Source organism: Medicago sativa, chromosome 6 (assembly GCF_051527215.1).
Source record: "Medicago sativa cultivar Bolivia chromosome 6, Bolivia_mono, whole genome shotgun sequence".
Lineage (NCBI taxonomy): Eukaryota > Viridiplantae > Streptophyta > Magnoliopsida > Fabales > Fabaceae > Medicago > Medicago sativa.
The window spans coordinates 57839157-57857654 of NC_140754.1; the positions used below are offsets into that span (position 1 = coordinate 57839157).

Genomic DNA, 18498 nt, shown 5'->3' on the forward strand with positions numbered 1-18498 from the left:
TACTTTGGATGAAACATCAATTGGAAGATTATCAGATTAATGCTAACAGTATTCCCATTTATTGTGATAATACTGCTGCTATTTGTTTGTCAAAGAATCCAATTCTACATTCAAGGGCCAAGCATATTGAAATCAACCACCACTTTATTAGAGATTATGTTCAAAAAGGAATTTTAGATATACAATTCATTGATACTGAACATCAATGGGTTGATATATTTACTAAGCCTTTAACTGTGGAAAGATTTGATTTTATAAAGAAAAATTTGAACATGCACTTTGTGACGGATTAAATTGCTTGTCTTTGAAGAGGAATTTAGGTTCTGAAGTTATTCAGAAGCTATAGTCCATCAGAAGCTCTTAATTGAGGTTCTGAGGAAGATGTGCTTCTGAAGATGACATCAGCATCTGAACTCCAGAAGTTGGATTTTGTGCTTCTGAATAGCAGTGTTATCGAAATGTTGGAAGTTACTTTTTGGTAGCATCTATCCCACTAACTTGGTGGCAGTTACTCTGAGAAACTCTTATGTGTCTTAAGTGTATTGGCGTATAACGTAAGAGGGCAATGATGAATTTATGCTTTGAATGTAGTATCTCGTACCCCCTAAGTCATTAATGCTGTGTTTGTTTGTCCCCTTCTGAATTGCAATCGTTTTTGCTAAAAACACTTTGACAAAAACACACACTACTCACTTCACATCATACATTTTCTGATTTTAGATTGAATCTCTGCAAAAATCATCTTTTTCAAAATCAAAACCTTAGAACCCTAAAACTCTCATCAGTATCAATGGCAACTTCAAGTTCAAATCAAGAAACCTCCATGCAAATAGCTACGGGTAAATCATATCAGATTAAAGGAAGAACAATGAACCTAGAGGAATGGGAATTGACAGTTCAAGTGGAGAATCCTGTGGATTTCATCTCCTTAGCTCATCTTGGTTGTGAGCTCAGAAACTTCTTTCATGCTCAAGATTTGGATGGTTACTTCTGCATGCTGAATGGTCCTATGTATGAAAATATGGTCATGCATTTCTGGGTCAGGGCTAAAATTTATGATATTCATGCTGCTAGGTTGGAAGAGCATGAAAAGCTTCTGATTGATCCTAGCTTTGAAGGGAAGATCAGAGAATAACTTGGTTTGAAACCATTCATCTGTACAGAGATTCGCTCAAGTATCATGGGAATCCCTGTTTCTATCTCAGAAGAAGTCATTGCAAGGGCATGTAGAAGAGAAGCTGAAGGTTCTTTTGAAGAGAATCTGGATAACAATACAAGTCCTTGGATAGAGGTTGTGAACATGACTATGTTCAACAACATGAAGAAAGGAAAGTACTGTGATATGTAGAAGGAACACAAGATGCTTCAGAAGATAATGACTGAATGTGTTCTACCCAAAGGTGGAGGGGTGGATTAACCTTCATTAGAACACAGAGTGTTCCTGCATTTTATCATAACTCAAGAGAAAGAAAATGTGCCTAAGTACATCTTTTATCACATGTTGTGGGCACTAAAAGAAAGTCAGGACAAGAGCGGAAGTTACATTCCTTATGGAATATTATTGTCAGAAATCTTTCATCAAGGAGGAATCCTGAAGGCAGTCAAGCAGTCCAAGATAGTCAATGATCATCAATTGGGCACAGTGACTGGCAGATGCATCAATGGTAGCACCTTGAAACATATGAAGATGATAAAAGATGTTTTCAAGTTGAAGACTGATCTTAAGGAATCATCTGTTCTATCCAACTTAATGAATGATTTTCCTCCAATCTACAAACAAGATCCTCCTGATGTAAGAGCTAATTATGTCTATGAGCACTGGCAAAGATTTGGAGAAACTATCAACTATGATGACATTCTAGAAACCATGCATGGTGGTGCTTTACCAGTTGCTAGAAAGAGGAAATCAAAGAAGAAAGCAACTTCAGAAGCTGATGATGATGAAGAAGCTTCTGAACCAAAGAAGAAGAAGGCCAAGAAAGCAAAGGATGTTCCTCAAGAACAAGCAACTGGTTTTGATATGCCATCCATTCAAGATGAAGTTCAGGACTGAGTGTTTTATCTTGGTTTTCGGGTGTCAAACATTGATTACGTTTGAACCTTTTAAACCGTGATATCTTATTTTTTTCTTGGGAAGGGAAAAAGTAAGCAAAACCCTTGAGAATTGAGGTCCGGGAGTTGTTTTCGCTACGGGAAGGTGTTAGGCACCCATAACGACTATAGTAACCTATAGGAACCGTCTTTAATTTCTACGCGCGCGCTTTATTTTTAAATGCTATTTGAAAGTATTTATTTAAACCTAAGAGTTTCTAAGTGAAGAATTGGGGGGAGAAGAATGTTTTTGGATTTTTATTTTAGTTGAATTGAAGGAATTTTGTTCCTTGCCTACGTACCCGTTTAAGGGATCAAATCCACCGTAGTTCTCTTCCAAAAATGTTTTTGTTTTTGTTGGTTGATTTTAAGTTTGAAAATTGGAATTTGAAGAATAGAAAGAGGCCTCAAGGGCATGAGATTATGAAATTGTGAGGTTGAATTAGTAATTTGCAAAATATGGTCTAAGTATGATTATTTTCATTGAATTTTTGATTAAGAAAACAAAAGGGAAAATACAATGGGATTTTGATCCCAAGGTTTATTGTGAAAATGGTTTGGGTGATGTTATTCACATTTTTTTTTGAAATTGATTTTTCTAAGTGTAAAGCCTAAACATACATCTAAACATACAATCCTAAACATACATCTAAACATGCATATTCTAACTATATAGTGATGTGTGTGCATGTGTCGGTGCTTGTGTCGGTGTACATCATTAGAGTCCATTGTCCTTATTACATCATACCCTAGATACATTCTATGGCCTCTTTGCCAAGAAATTTAAATTGCATGAAAGTAAAATATTACAAGAACTCCTAAATCTTTACATTCTAATTTTTGCATGAAATTGAAACTTAAAATGCAAGAAATAGGGTGGAGAGGAAGATGAAGTGTGAATGCTTATGATGAATATGAGACATGAAATGGAATGGTTAGTAACACATGGCAATATCAAAAGAAATAAAGCAAGAGAAACATTATAACATAAAGGATAGAAAACCAATCACAATAAAGGCAAAATGAATGCAAACATGACTAAAATTTGTCCGTAGAATGCAAGAGCCATATGACCTATAATTCTCACATTCCAATACATTTTTAAAGGTTTAGAATCAAATCTTGGAATGGGAATTAAGGCAACATGGTCAATCTTGACATTTTGGAAACAAACTTAAGCATATTTGCATTAATTATTTACACAAGTAACTTGTAAACTAAGCAACCTATCAAGATTCACACTAATGCAGCAATATCAAACACAAACAGTGGCTAAGACCCCATGAAATCAAGTGGTATAGGTCGCAAATATTCATCAAGCAATTGGGATTAAAATCAAGCAAATTTTCATTCATTTTTAGCACAAAATATCATAAAAATAGTAAGAAAATTAGCCACATTATTTTTTACCAATTTATTATGTAAAATTAACACTAAAAGGTCACAAAATTATCAAGAAGCACTCATGAATTTTTTAGGAATTTTTTTTAAAGGTTTCTTGATCACAAGAACATGTAAAATTTTCACAAGTTTTAACAAATGTAATAAACAATTGGAAAAAAAATGCTACTTATTTTTTATCCAAATTCAACACATAACAGCATCACAAGGAAGTCAAGAAACTAGTCAAAAACACATGAAAAATTAATTGGAATTTTTAACAAAGTTTTTGAGCATGAAGGTGTGCAAATAGCAAGAAGTAGTGACAAAAATAGCAAAAACAGGGGAAATTCGCAGGAAAACCAAGCCCAAACCCAAGCCCAAGGAGGAAATGGATCCTGGATCCTTCAGGAATCAAAGAAGGCCGTTGGATTGATCCAACTGGATCAACCCCTAGATCTAATGGCCAGGACGTAAAGCCAGTGAACCAAGACTGAACCAGACCGGTTCAGTCACCTATACAAAGGCTGGTGGACCGGTCCAATTCATTATCACCATTCGTTTCTCTCTCTTCTCTCAGGTTTCTCTCGTTCTCTCTTCTTCTCACCCTAACCCTAACGGCGCCGTTCATGGTTTTCACACATCAAACATGATTTTTGGCTCATAAACTATGAATCAACACTCAAATCAAACATAGAACGAACATGAAACACTTCGATCTTTGCTATTTTCTGAAGAAAGTCATTCAAACCGTTCGATCTTGACATTTTTGAAGAGAAAGAGTTCGAAACGTTTCGATCTATGTGTTTTTTGAAGAAGGATGCTCAAAACGTTTCGATCTACGTGTTGTACACAGGTTTGATTTTGGATCTTTACGGTTTTTTAGGGTTTCAACTTTCTTTTCGAATTTTTCTGAAGCAAAACCCTAATTCGAACTACTTTCTTCACTGATTATGGATTTGAACCTCAATTGATGAAATAAACGGTGAATTCTTGGACGATTCACATTTCTAGGGTTTCGTTCGAATTTCTTCGAATCTTTTTCAAATCATTCTTCGATTCACCGTTTATTCTTGATTTCAAACCTTCGATGATGATTATAAGCAAAAAACGAGAAGGTTTTTCTTGAATATACCTGGATTTTTGAGGTTCGAACGAAGGATCCTTGAACAAGCTTCGGCTTCTTCTGGTGAGCTTCGAGATCGAAAATAAATCGGTGTTTTGATCTTCCTCTTCTTCGAACTGTGATCTTGCTTCAATTCCTCTTCTTTTCACTCTCTTCTTCGAACTGTGATCGCACAATTTCTTTGAAATTGTGCTTGAATTGCAGTTTTTCAATTCGATGATGAAGATTCGAATGTGAATCTCTGAGAATTGCAGTGAATTCACTTCAATTCGATTCAATCCTTTGTTCTGGAATTCTAGGGTTCTTCATTGTGTTCTTCGTGTTTTTGAGAAACGGTTATGATTTTGATCTGTTTGGGAGAAGAGAGAGAAATGAGAAAGTGTTTTTGCTGATTTGGCACGTTGTGTATGGATTCTGATACTGCATTGATGAATTGGCTCCTTTTATAGGCTGCCAAGTGGCCTTGGTGGCCAATGAAAGCTTGCCACCTGTTCTGGACTTGTAACTAATTCGAAACTGGACTGAAAATTTGCCTGAGGACCTTTGTGCAATTTCTGGACTTTAAGGGACTAACCTGCAAAATTGTTAAGATTCTGGACTAAAGTGTAATTGACCAAAAGATTTAAAAAGTTTGACTTTAAAAAACGAATAAAGAAAAGGACCCAAAAGAAAATAAAGTGACTTAAGGGATGAAAATGCAATTTTTGGAATTTTGATGATTTAAAAGAAAATAAAAATAAAGAAATAAAATTGGATTAAAAAATGGTAAATTTGACCAAACGTAAAGTGAAACGATTAAAATTTGACAAAACGGACTAAAACGAACCAATGGCTTAAATGAGGTACTTTAAAGTAACCTCTCTCTGCCAAAATTTCGTGTGAAATGACCAAAATGCCGCTGGGGCTAAAACGACTGAAAATGACTCAGATGCAAATTTTAAAATGGATTTTTAACAAGGGATTAAAGCAAAACTCATACAAGCAAAGTTAAAAGACTCAGAGACAAATTTAAAAGTTTAAACAGAGTCTTGACACATGAAAAGACCAAAATGCCCCCAGGGGCAAAATTGACTCAAAATGACTAAAATGCAGTTTTTGAAATGGACTTTGACATAGAATGAAACAGAGGCTTATTCAAACTCCTTGAAAGGACTCAAACAAAATTTTAGAAGACTGGAAGAAATTTTGACATAGGAAATGACTGAAATACCCTTCCATGTGAATTTTGCAAATAAAATTGAAATAAAATGCAGGGAAAGATGCAATTGATCAGAGACAGTTCAAATGACATGTAATGCAAAAAAGAATTGAATCAGTATTTTTAGGTCCAAAATTAGGGTATAACACTGAGAACCTGCTAAGATTCTAAATAAAAGAACTAGTAGTGGCAAGTCCACAATCTCTGCCTCCTCAATCATCAATTCCTAAGAAGAAGAGGAAGCATGGTGTAAGGAAAATGAAGCTTTCTGCATATGATATGGAAGAGGATGATCAAGTAGAAGCTGCAACTGAGTTGGTCACTAGGGAAGTTAGAAGGAAGAAAACTGTTGATGATGCTGCTGCTTTACAAAAAGCACTTGATATTGCCAGAGAAATTGAGGTTCCTGTTGAAACTTTGCTAAAGGAATCATCAGCTGAACATGCTCAAAAGGTAATTGAGCTAACTGGGAATTTGCAAGATCTGGTGGTGGCAGATGAGAAATTGAAGACTGCTGAAGATGCTCAGTGGGAGGAAGCTACTTTTTCAGAAGCTGCTGCTTCAGAAGCAACAAGAGGTAACACTAACTCTCACACTACTTCTAATCATGAAATAGAAAGAAAATCTAGTTCAACCTCTTCCTCACACTCAACCTCTATTTCAACCTCTTCAGACATAGATGATATTCCATTAAATAGAGTATATGCAAACTTACATAAATCCTTATCTCCATCATCATCTACCAAGCACCAGAAAAAGCCTGTTGTTGATGAGTTTGTGCCATTGTATCCATCTATCCAAGAGAGAATAGGTGAAATGGCACAAATGAGAGTTGATGTCTGTGCTAAACTACCTGCTAATCATCCCTTTCAACCACCATTCATTCAACCTCTTCAAACTATTCCTGCTGATGCAGAAGTTAAAAGAGAGCAAGCAGTGCCTGATTCTGACATCCCTGCTTCTACATCAACACCTCAACCTCAACCTAAACCTACAACCCAAACTAGTGATCCCTCTATTTTACAAGATTTGGTCAATCACTATTCAGGTGAATTACCAGGTTTTGAGCCAAACCTAGAAAAATCCTTGGAAATTGCTTCTGATGAAGTTGTTTTTGAAAGCCCCCAACAACAACAACCTGAACACAGACCAGAATCTCTACAACCTTCTCAGCAAGAGTCTCCTTTACATGAACCATCTGATACTAACACTCTAGTACCAGGAGATCAAACACTAGTTGAATCTCAAATCATTGTAGCCTTACCTGCCTACGTGGCTACAAATGAGCCTGAACAACCTAATCAATGGTTTATGCCTGGATTTTTGAATTCATCATCAAGCACATCTTCTCTGGCTGTCATAAAATCTAATTCAGATGCTGAAGATGGGATTCCTATTCAAACTGGAACTACTTTAGACCTATCTTTACCATATGTATTAGAACGTGTTGATGATCCACCTTTTGTCCCTAACAATGCTCATGCTATTGAGGTCAACAGTTCAACCATCATAGCTACTGAACCTACCCAAAATGCTGACAACACTTCCATGGACTTACCTTCATCTTCTAACCAACTTTGTTCACCTACCCAAACTACAAAAGTCTCATTACCACCTACCCTTTTACTAGATTCTATTAAATTAAAAGAGGTGTGTGAGAATATTTTTAAGGATCTGAACAAGTTAGTGAAGACCAGGAACAATCTTGTCCTTGAGAATGATTATGTAAATGAATGGACAAGATTGAGAACCAGAGTAGACAATGTCATGTGTGAGCTTCAGAAGACTTCTTTGGAAGCACATGATAAAGCTGTGAAATCTCTCAATGAATGGTTTTCAGAAGTTGTCAAGAATATGGAGCATATAGAAATCAACAGGAATAAGGAGAAGAGCAAGCTATACATATCAGACACTCTTATCTTCTTGGATGCTTCTGGTATCATTTCTTCAAGTATGCATTATAAGAATCTGGATCTCAAATGGTTGAAGAAAGAGAAAGAGAAAAGATTGTTATTTGCTGCATACAAGAGAAAGACAAATGCTCAACTGGAAGAAGCAAGAATCAGAGAGGAAAATCTTATCAGGAGTAACCATGAGTTCAAAGAAGAAATGAAGAGGCAATCAAAAACAACAAACAGTTTGATTAGATATCTGATGGAAATGGTTTAGAAACGAGCCAAGCCTTAGATTGCACACCTTATTTTTAGCTTGTTTACTTTTTATCTTGTCTGTTGTTTGTGTTTCTAAATATGAATACTTTGTTTTTCTTCTGACCATGTTTTGCTTCTGACAATGTTTTTGCTTCTGAACTTATTATCTGTCTTATCTATATAATTTTTTTTCTCACTATGTTTTTGATAAAAAGGGGAGTAGCTGTATAGTATTTATTTACAGGCTCTGAGCCCCATTAATTTAATTTTCATTAAGTTGAATTAATAGGACCATCTTCTCATCTCTTAGTCTATTAATTTTAATGTGAGATTATTCTGACTGAATTACAATTTTAAAGACAAATTTAATTAACTTGTATAGAACTCAAGGGGAGCTTACAAACCTCACCTTGAAGGACTATTAGACTCAGGGGGAGCTTACAAACCTCATACCCTAAAAGTCAACTTGTTAATTAGATTAACAACAATTGAACATTTTTAAATACTAGTGTTTGTCATCATCAAAAAGGGGGAGATTGTTGGAACAAAATATGTTTAAACATTACCCTTTGAGTTTTGATGATAACAAGGTATTAAAAATTGTCAATTGGATATGCTATTATTTGTTCAAGTGCGCAAGACCATAGACAAAATTTTCAATGTTTTATTTTAAGAATAAGGTTCTGAGAGAACAAATCAGAGCAGTGGAATCAAGAAGAAGGAAGTTTAAAGTGTCTGAAGACAAGAGGTCCTGAAGAAGTTGACGTCATCAAAAGTACTTTCCTCAGAAGCTGATCACCAGAAGCTGACGTCATCAGAGCCTTGAAGCTTCAAAGGCTGTTCAAATGTTTTAATCACGCCTATCGTTGCAGAAGTCTAGAAGCATGAAGCAACAGCTAATTCAAATGGATTTGAAGTCATTGGATGCTTATTCGTTGGAGAGAGTTGCAAAAGGACAATTGTACAAAGTGTACAACCACTACCTCCACTACTCTGTTTTTTGTCTGCAATAGGACAAGAACAACAGCTATGCTTGCACCAGTGCACCTCCAGACTTGGAATGGACTTGAAATTGATCCTTCAGAGGACAATAACCAAATCAGGCAAAAGATCAATGGTGATTTGATCAAGTTTCAAAAGACTCTTTTTGATGTGCTGGAAATCAACAACATCTCTTTCACACCTCTATATAAATGAGTGAAGACTTGAAGAATTGCAAGACTCATACAACAATTTTACTAGTGCCAAAACTCTGCTGAAATTGTTCCACATCAAAGTTCACTTAGAATTTCTTAACAACTTTCATATTTTAGAAATTCTAGAGTCTTAAGAGTCTGTATCTGATTTGTATTGTGAACACCACTGATTGTATATCAAGTGTTCAACCTCAAACAAATTTCTTTGTAATTCTGTTTGAATAGAAGTCTATTGCAGTTGTGCTTGACCATTGGAAGTCTCTTGTAGTTGTGCTTGAGCATAGGAAATCTCTTGCAGTTGTGCTTGAGTAGTTTGAAGTCTCTTTCTAGTTTTAGCAGTAAGCAGTTGTAATCAGATATTACATTTTAGTGAACTCTCATTGGAAGTGAGAAGGGGGACTACTTCCGGTTTGTGGAAGGAACTTGTATAATTGCTTTGTATCTTTCTTCTCTCTCTCTATTTTATCCGATGCAACTAGATCCTGAACATTACTTCATAAGCTGAACCCTATCTGCTTCTGAACAGTAATTTCAGCTTAGGAGAAAACGAAGAAAAAACTAACACAATTCACCCCCCCCCCCCCTTCTTGTGTTTTTCTCACATTCAAAGATGTTCAAACCATTGAATGTTTAAATACCTTCTCTCCCATCACCACATTAGTAAAAAAAAATTAATTATTATGCAGTAAGTGTTGAGTTTGAGACAATGAAAACAACACTGTCATTTATAGAACTTTATGTGGGTTATGCACCCTAGAAAGTGTCGGTGGATTCCCATCCACACAAAAAAACACTACAACGAAACTAGCTTCCGCTGTCACAACTGCAGTTAGTTGACGTTGCGTACTGAATGCAATACCTGTTGTGGCCAAAACCTACACTAAAGAAATTCTCTGTTTTCATTTTTTTATCAAATCAACAATAATAAATTACCAACATACGAATTATTTACATTATAAGAAAAATAAACGCAAAATACTACGATACGATAGGAAATGTACCCATATCAGTACCAAATACAAAATACGAACAAATGTCATCAAAATACGAACAAAGCCTGAAAGTGGAACTGACAACAAATCCTAAAAACGAACAAAGCCTAACTAATAGAAAGTCTTGCAAATGGAATTACTCCGCCTGCTGTTCCCGCCTCCTTGGCTTCCTGGTCAATACTGGTACGAACCTTCCCTTCACATCTCGCAAAGCCTAATACAACTCCTCGCTGCTCAACCCCTCTTGACACAACGACTCATCAACTCGGCTAATAATGCTTCTATAGCTGGGCCTGATACTCCTGATATTGGGATTTTTGCTACACCATCAATGTTCCTACGCGCCCTTCCCCTCTTTGTCACATGTGAGTTTGCAGCCATCATATCATGGCGGGCGCTGTTAGTTATCGTCTCTTTCCCCAATATGCGTCTATTTGGGTTCCTAGACATATCTGCACAAAAACAAAAGGAAAAAATCAATGTAATTCTCATTCAACTTGAACATCACCAACATTCAACTTTTAAATAAATTCATCTTTATTGTAGTAGTAGAGATAGAAACATGAACATCACTAACATACAAATTGTAAATAAATTTGTCTTTACTGTAATCCAAACTCCAAATATATTACTTTCACGTGTGTCTTCATCATGTAGATAAATCCACATTTGCTCAACATATAAAAAGTTATATGTAACAACTATCAGAAACTACCACATCAAAACAAAAAATAACAATTATTGTCAAAAAAACCAATAATAATATTAATAAAGAACACATTGATGTAAAATATGTCAAATTGTCCATGATACATATTTGAACCCCAAAACCAACATCAAACATAATTGTACAACTCACATTGTACATAAAGATTGAAGTCCAAAGGGATCTACATGACAAACTCCTATGCATATCGTAAACACCCACACCTTTTAGCTAAAGCAGATCCTTAACCTTGTTGTTGGCTAAATCAATCACTCCAAACCACAATATCATCCTTCTCCAACACTAAGATAAGTGACATAACAAATCAAACTTCCAACATGCTATTCCCCTAAATTAACTTCACTAACCCACCGCATCTTGGTATAAATCACATGCCTCTACTTCAGTGTTGGCAGAAGTAAAGGCGCAATCAAACACAATTATGCTTGTGATATTAATATTTTACACTTTTATGATGTCTTCATGCACAAAGAACTCTCTTCCAGATTGCAAAACAAAAGTCCAGATAAATTATAATAGAGAAAAGATGAAGATTTTGATACAAAATTATTCATTCCCCTCTTTTGTCCTCTTTTTTTGAGCCTCTCAATAGTTTTAATTGCATCTACTTCTTCATGTCTTTCCACCAAATAACTTTGATACTAAATTTTTTCAAAAATTATAACTAAAAAGAGAGAGAGAGAGAGGAAGAATGCATGTCTTTCCACTCTCCTTAACTCACAAGTAGCTTGAAACCATATTATCCCAAAAAAAAAAACTACCCAGAAACCATTATAAATACCATCAATTTCTATAGAGTCAATCCCTGAATAAAGCGCAGTCAACTTTACCACTACACCAAACACAACAGCAGTTAATCCCTGATTATATGTTTTGGATGTACATGATTTGATGGTTGTTGTATTCTCCAAATGATAGTTCACCGACCTGCAAATCTTTGTAATTGCAAGCAGAATATTATGCCAAATTACATTGGGCAATTTTGATATCAGAAAATTGAAACATGGTTATTTATGATATGAAGTGTTTAGCTTCATGATTCACTTTTCCCAATATTAATTCCATATAAGAGAACACTAAGATAGATGAAGCCAAAACTGCTTTGGACTTGTGAAGACTTTTTATGGTTAGCAGACAGTGATGTTGTTATATCAAAGGTATAAAAATCCCTTTTTGTTATTGTACATGTAGTGAGTACAATATCAATAACTAGGGTTCAGTCTGTTTTGATCATGCCATGAGAATGATCCCAAGGCGAGGACCTATAGCCCTTTTTGGGGTTGTATTTCCGTGACTTAAGCCCTACGTAACATTAGCTCTATGTCATGTTTCTTATATAGAACACGCGTTCTAGAAGCTACTAGAAGTCCATGAAGGCGATGATGAGATTGTAGGAAAGAGTGTAAGTATACTAAGCCCTTACTAGAATATTGACGTCCAACAGCCCCCAAGCACGAGTTTTGGGACAAGGCGAAGTGGTTTGTGTTTAAGTTAAGGGACCATATATGTTTGGCTTTTAGGATCCACACGTCAAAGGATAACTTTTGGGGAATAAAATGGGTATAAGTTTTAAAGTAGTATGTTTTAATAAACATAATGTTTTCCTTCTTAAACGCGGCAATAACTTTCGCCCACAACATACCCATGTCGGCTGGGAATATAACCCGTGAAACCCAACCATCCGAATCTGGCGGGTAGGCAATGAAGACAACATATAGACTGGATTTTGATCTATTACATGTGTAATAGAGGGTTGCGTTCAAAGTTGGATTTTGATCTATTACATGTGTAATAGAGGGTTGCGTTCAAAGTTGAGAGGTCTTTGCAGATTGTGTATCTTGTTATGTTTTGGTTGGAACAGGCCATGTATGAATCATCCAGGGTAAGTTTCACTAAAAGACATAGTATAAAAAAACACATGAACAAGCTTAAACTTATTCATGTGTTCTTTTATACTATGTCTCTTATTAAAACTTAGCATGTTGATTCATCTGCGGCCTACTCCAACCAAAACATAATAAGATACGTCGTCTTCAAAGACCTCCCTACTTCGAACGCAACCCTATATTACACATATAATAGACCAAAATCGAGTCTATTTGTGGTCCTCAAAGCCGCCCCGCCAAATCCAGATGGTTGGGTTTCACGGGGTATAAACCCAACGAGCATGGGTGTGTTCGGGGCAGAAGTTATTATCGCAACGTTATGTTTATTAAAACATACTACTTGAAAACATATATTCATATTGTTCCCTAAATGTTATCCTTCAATGCGTGGAACCTAAAAGCCGAACATAATTGGACCGGTAACTTAGACACAAACCACTTTGATTTGTCTCAATAATTGTGCTTTGGGGGCTGTGGACCATCAATATTCTATTAAGGGGTTAGTATCCTTTCACGCCCTCTCTCTTAAAATCTCGTCACCGCCTTCATAGAATTCTATAAGCATCTAGAGCGCGTGTTCTACATATGAAACATGACATAATTAAAAGTGATACAAAGTACACAACAATAATGAATAAAAACTACATTTTCAGTGGCATAATTATAGGAGATTGAAGGAAACAAAAGAATAAAATTATAGAAGGTGAAATTGTGTGTAAAAAATATATAATTCTTTTTTTTAAAGGAAAAAAAGTTAGTACTGCCATATTTATAGGAAGATAAAAATGTTTATATTAACTTCTTTTTTGAAGAAATACATGCATCATTTTTAATGATATAGTCATTGGTTATTATAAAAAAAATAATGCTATAAAATAACAATAATAATTAATCCTTAAGACTTTTTTATTAATGATTTTAATGTTTGAGATTATTTTTCGGTTGGTTTTATAGTTGATGCACTCTAAGTTTTAGTTCATCCAATACCATGTCATGCTCACTCCAATGTAAGTTTGCTATAGTTGTCATCATTTATAAGAAATTTGGCATAGTGCATCATGCAAAAAGGTTGCTCTTAATGAAAACTAATAACCAAAAGGGGAATATTTTACTTTTCATTTTTTGCATTAAAGATAGAACATGAACACTTACTTGTGAGTTGTGAATGCATCTTTTGTTCTGATGTTGCAAACCTGAGCTTTCAGCCTTGTATGCTATGCTATCCTAGTCAATAATATAAATCACTTCTCTCGATGCTATGCTAGTTATTTTACATTGCACTCTGCAGTGTTCTACCGTGTTAGCAATAAATAACTGTTCGTATGACTAGTGCAAAATTTATCAGTGTTGTGAAAGTGACTCAAAACCGAAGTTTGGAGGCCAAAATTGATGTTTGCTGAAAGTACAAATCGGTGGCCGATTTTCAGAGCACGATGGCTGATTTTGGACTCTGTTTTTTTGTCTGTTGGTTCTGGAAAAATCGGTGGCCGATTTGGTGAGCACGGTGGCCGAATTTGACAGCAGAAAATAAAACAGAAACGTATTTTCGGGCCTAGATTTGTTCCAGTTTTATTGAGGATTCTTTTACTATAAATATAGGCATTGTATCAGTGTAAACCTTGAGATAGAGGGGGCTGAAACAAGGGTTTAGAAAGGCAACAACAAAACTAGGGTTTGTATAGAGTTTGTCTCTTTGGAACAAACACTAGGTTAAAGGGTTGATTCACCTTGGGAAACACTATTAGGATTAAGTCTCTTGGTTACGGGAAGAGGCTGGGATTTGGGTAGAATTAGGCAGGAGACTTATTCTTGTAACCCATTGAATTCTCTTTTGTAACGTTACTCATCATATAGTGAAACAGAGGGCTGCTCTCTCCCCCAGACTAGGTCAATTTGGACCGAACTGGGTAAACAAATTCTTTTGTGTTCTCTCTTCTTCTTTTCTCTCTCGCTGTTTTTCTACTTTTGGCTCGTGATTATAATTGTTCCATACACTTTGATTTTGGTTGCTTAATTATCCCTTGCTCCACACATCAAGTTGTTATTGGTGTGAGTTTTTTTTTCATCGAATTCGCAACAATTGGCGCCCACCGTGGGGCAAGGGTCAAAGGATAATCTAGTACCATGGGTTCGAAGTAGGATATTGAGAAGTTTACCGGTGATAAAGATTTTGGGTTATGCAAGGTAAAGATGGAAGCGGTGTTAATACAGCAAATGTGTGAGAAAGCTTTGAAGGGTGAAGGATCGTTACCGGTCACCATGTCACGAGCGGAGAAGACCGAGATGGTGGACAAGGCTAAGAGTGCCATTGTCTTGTGCCTCGGAGATAAAGTTTTGAGAGAAGTAGCAAAGGAACCAACCGCGGCATCGATGTGGGCAAAGTTGGAATCTTTGTATATGACAAAGTCTTTGGCTCATCGGCAATTCCTAAAGCAACAACTCTACTGATTCAAGATGGTGGAGTCAAAGGCCATCATGGAGCAACTTACAGAGTTCAACAAAATCCTTGATAACTTGGAGAATATTGAGGTGCAACTTGAGGATGAAGATAAAGCTATACTCTTGTTGTGTGCTCTACCGAAATCTTTTGAATCGTTCAAAGATACCATGCTCTATGGCAAAGAAGGCATTGTTACCTTGGAAGAAGTTCAAGCGGCTTTGAGAACCAAGGAGTTGACCAAGTCCAAGGACTTGAGAGTTCATGAAAACGGTGAAGGCCTAAGTGTCTCAAGAGGGAATGGTGGAGGTAGAGGTAACCGGAGAAAGAGTGGTAAGAAGTCAAAGTCTGAATGCTTTAACTGTCACAAGATGGGTCACTTCATAAAGGATTGTCCGGAGATTAATGGTAACTCCGCACAAATTGTCACTGAGGGTTGTGAGGATGCAGGTGCTCTAATGGTGTGGTGTTGTTTGGAGGATGAAGGTGATGTTGGTCACCTTGGGATTGATGCCTAGTGGAGCGGTGGTCGTCTGGAGAGACGTTAAACACTCAACATCAGCCTGGAGAGGCGATGGTAAGAATACTCATGATCAGTCTGGAGAGGCGGAGGCAACAATACTCATGATCTACCTGTTGAGGTGGAGTTTCAAGGTTGAAGACATAGTGGCATGTACGCATTTGCTAGTTGAGGTAGAGTATGCTCAGCTTGAGGTGGAGTTGAACACACTGGTAATGGTACGACTATGGAGGACCTTGGGTGCTATAGGGATAGCACAACTTGTGGGATTACTCTAAAAGAAGGCCAAGGGTGATTGAATGCAAGGAGACCTTCAAGGAAACGGGAGATGTCCTGTGTTGAAGATGTCATGGTGAATGCTTGTGGAACTACCTAAAACTCCTAGTGTAGTTGGACTGCAAAGACTCTTCGAGAAGATGGAAGACGTTCTGATGGCTGAAGAGGTTGAGGTAAAGGCTTAAATTCCTAGCGTAGTTGGACTACAAGTACCTTCGAGAAGGCGGAAGACATTCCAATGGCTGAAGGGGTTAGGGTGTAAACTTGTGGAGCTACTTGGTGTAGTGGGAAGCAAGGGAAAGAGCAGCAAGGTGTTGATGTTAAATTGGTATCATCACTAATTTGGAGTCAAGGTGGAGATTGTTGTGAAAGTGACTCAAAACCGGAGTTTGGAGGCCAAAATTGATGTTTGCTGAAAGTACAAATCGGAGGCCAATTTTCAGAGCACGGTGGCCGATTTTGGACTTTGTTTCTTTGTCTGTTGGTTCTGGAAAAATCGGTGGCCGATCTGGAAAAAACGTATTTTCGGGCCTAGATTTGTTCCAGTTTTATTGAGGATTCTTTTACTATAAATATAGGCATTGTATCAGTGTAAACCTTGAGATAGAGGGGGCTGAAACAAGGGTTTAGAAAGGAAACAACAAAACTAGGGTTTGTATAAAGTTTGTCTCTTTGGAACAAACACTAGGTTTGAGGGTTGATTCACCTTGGGAAACACTATTAGGATTGAGTCTCTTGGTTATGGGAAGAGGCTGGGATTTGGGTAGAATTAGGCGGGAGACTTATTCTTGCAACCCATTGAATTCTCTTTTGTAACGTTACTCATCGTATAGTGAAACGGAGGGCTGCTCTCTCCCCCAGACTAGGTCAATTTGGACCGAACTGGGTAAACAAATTCTTTTGTGTTCTCTCTTCTTCTTTTCTCTCTCGCTGTTTTTCTACTTTTGGCTTGTGATTATAATTGTTCCATACACTTTGATTTTGGTTGCTTAATTATCCCTTGCTCCACACATCAAGTTGTTATTGGTGTGAGTTGTTTTTTTTCATCGAATTCGCAACAATCAGATTGAGGATAAGTGGATAACACAATTCATATTTAATTTTCTATGTTGTTGAAACTTTTAATAGAAAGCAAGAGGATAACAAGTTGCCGTTAGGACTTTTTAGATGGTAAAACCAATACACATAAACATAAACATATATATGTGTGTGTGAGAGAGAGAGAGAGAGAGAGAGAGAGAGAGAGATGTAATTTAGAACTTGTAAGCTAAAAAAGTACTATTATTCAGTTTCTACATATCAAATTGGGATATTTCCATTTCTTCACTGGTGGTTGTGTCCATTATCCCATCAGATTTCATGCATATTTTCTTTTTCTATTTAAGTTATTTTTTTATAATAGAAGAAATTAAAGTAAGTATCTTTGCTAAAATAAAAATACTTTGGATCTGGAATCTTTCCTAAAAAAAAATACTATTTTCAGAAGAAGGAAACGCACAAATATTTAATTTGAAGATTGGAGGATGATAATGATAAACCCAATAGAGAAGAGCAAGACGAGTGTGATTTGAGATATGCCACATTGCAATATTCTCTTATGTGGAGAAAATTGAGGTATGTGGGATCAAAATGGATGATTTGTCGATCAGAAAACTTGAAGGTCTAATTTAATGGATATAATAATAGATAGATATCACACTTACTTGTTCACCCATACAGTTTAGAGAGGATTAAACTAACTGCCTTAACCTCACGACACTAAATTGTTCGCTTCACTACTCATTCAATCCAAAAACGAATCTCTCTCGATCCTATTTATAGAGGTCCCGCCAACTCCAATAGGTTGGATTGTATTTATCAATAAACTAAATTGACCAAGGAATGGTCAGCGTCCAGGTCATAGCAGCATTTAAAACTGACAACATTATGGCGATAGAAACATTAGATATTAAATCTTATCATCTTATTGTTCTTGTGAAGTTATCATTCCACTTCCCATGAATAATAAGATCATGAGATTTAATATCCACCATTATTATCGCGATAATGTGTTTAGTTTTAAACGCCGCGGTGACCTTGGCTCTGACCTTTCCTTAATGGGCCGACTATTAGTACGATCGAGAAGGTGGAGTTTTTTGGATTTGAGGAGTACTGAAGAGGAGAATTTATTGTTGTGTGGTTGGTAGTTTAGATAGACCTACTCAAACTACAACAAGTAAGTGATGATACGGTTCCATTTTTTGGGTGTTGAAGGAATTTTTGAAGAAAGAGGGAATGGTGTAGACAAAGGAAAATGCTTTTTCAACGTGCTCATTGTTTTCGGCCTAGAAGCCTAGAATAGTGGAATTGCAAGTCTTTTTTCACTACCCTTCTCATCAAAAGCAACAAGGTGCACCTCATTGGTCAATTGAATGATGCAATTGGTTTGTTACATCAAATGATATTGGAAAACATCAACATGTCTGCTAAAGCTAGATTAGGCAATCATCAAACAAACAATTCTTCTGTAAATTAGCTCT

General features: G+C 36.4%; 1 protein-coding gene across 1 annotated transcript; it reads left to right on the forward strand.

Moving 5' to 3' along the window:
* Positions 1-790: 790 nt before the first annotated feature.
* On the forward strand, positions 791-1135 carry LOC146915891 (uncharacterized). The gene has a single exon (XM_085721481.1). The coding sequence runs from the start codon at positions 791-793 to the stop codon at positions 1133-1135; it is 345 nt and encodes a 114-aa protein (XP_085577607.1).
* The last annotated feature ends 17363 nt before the right edge of the window (positions 1136-18498 follow it).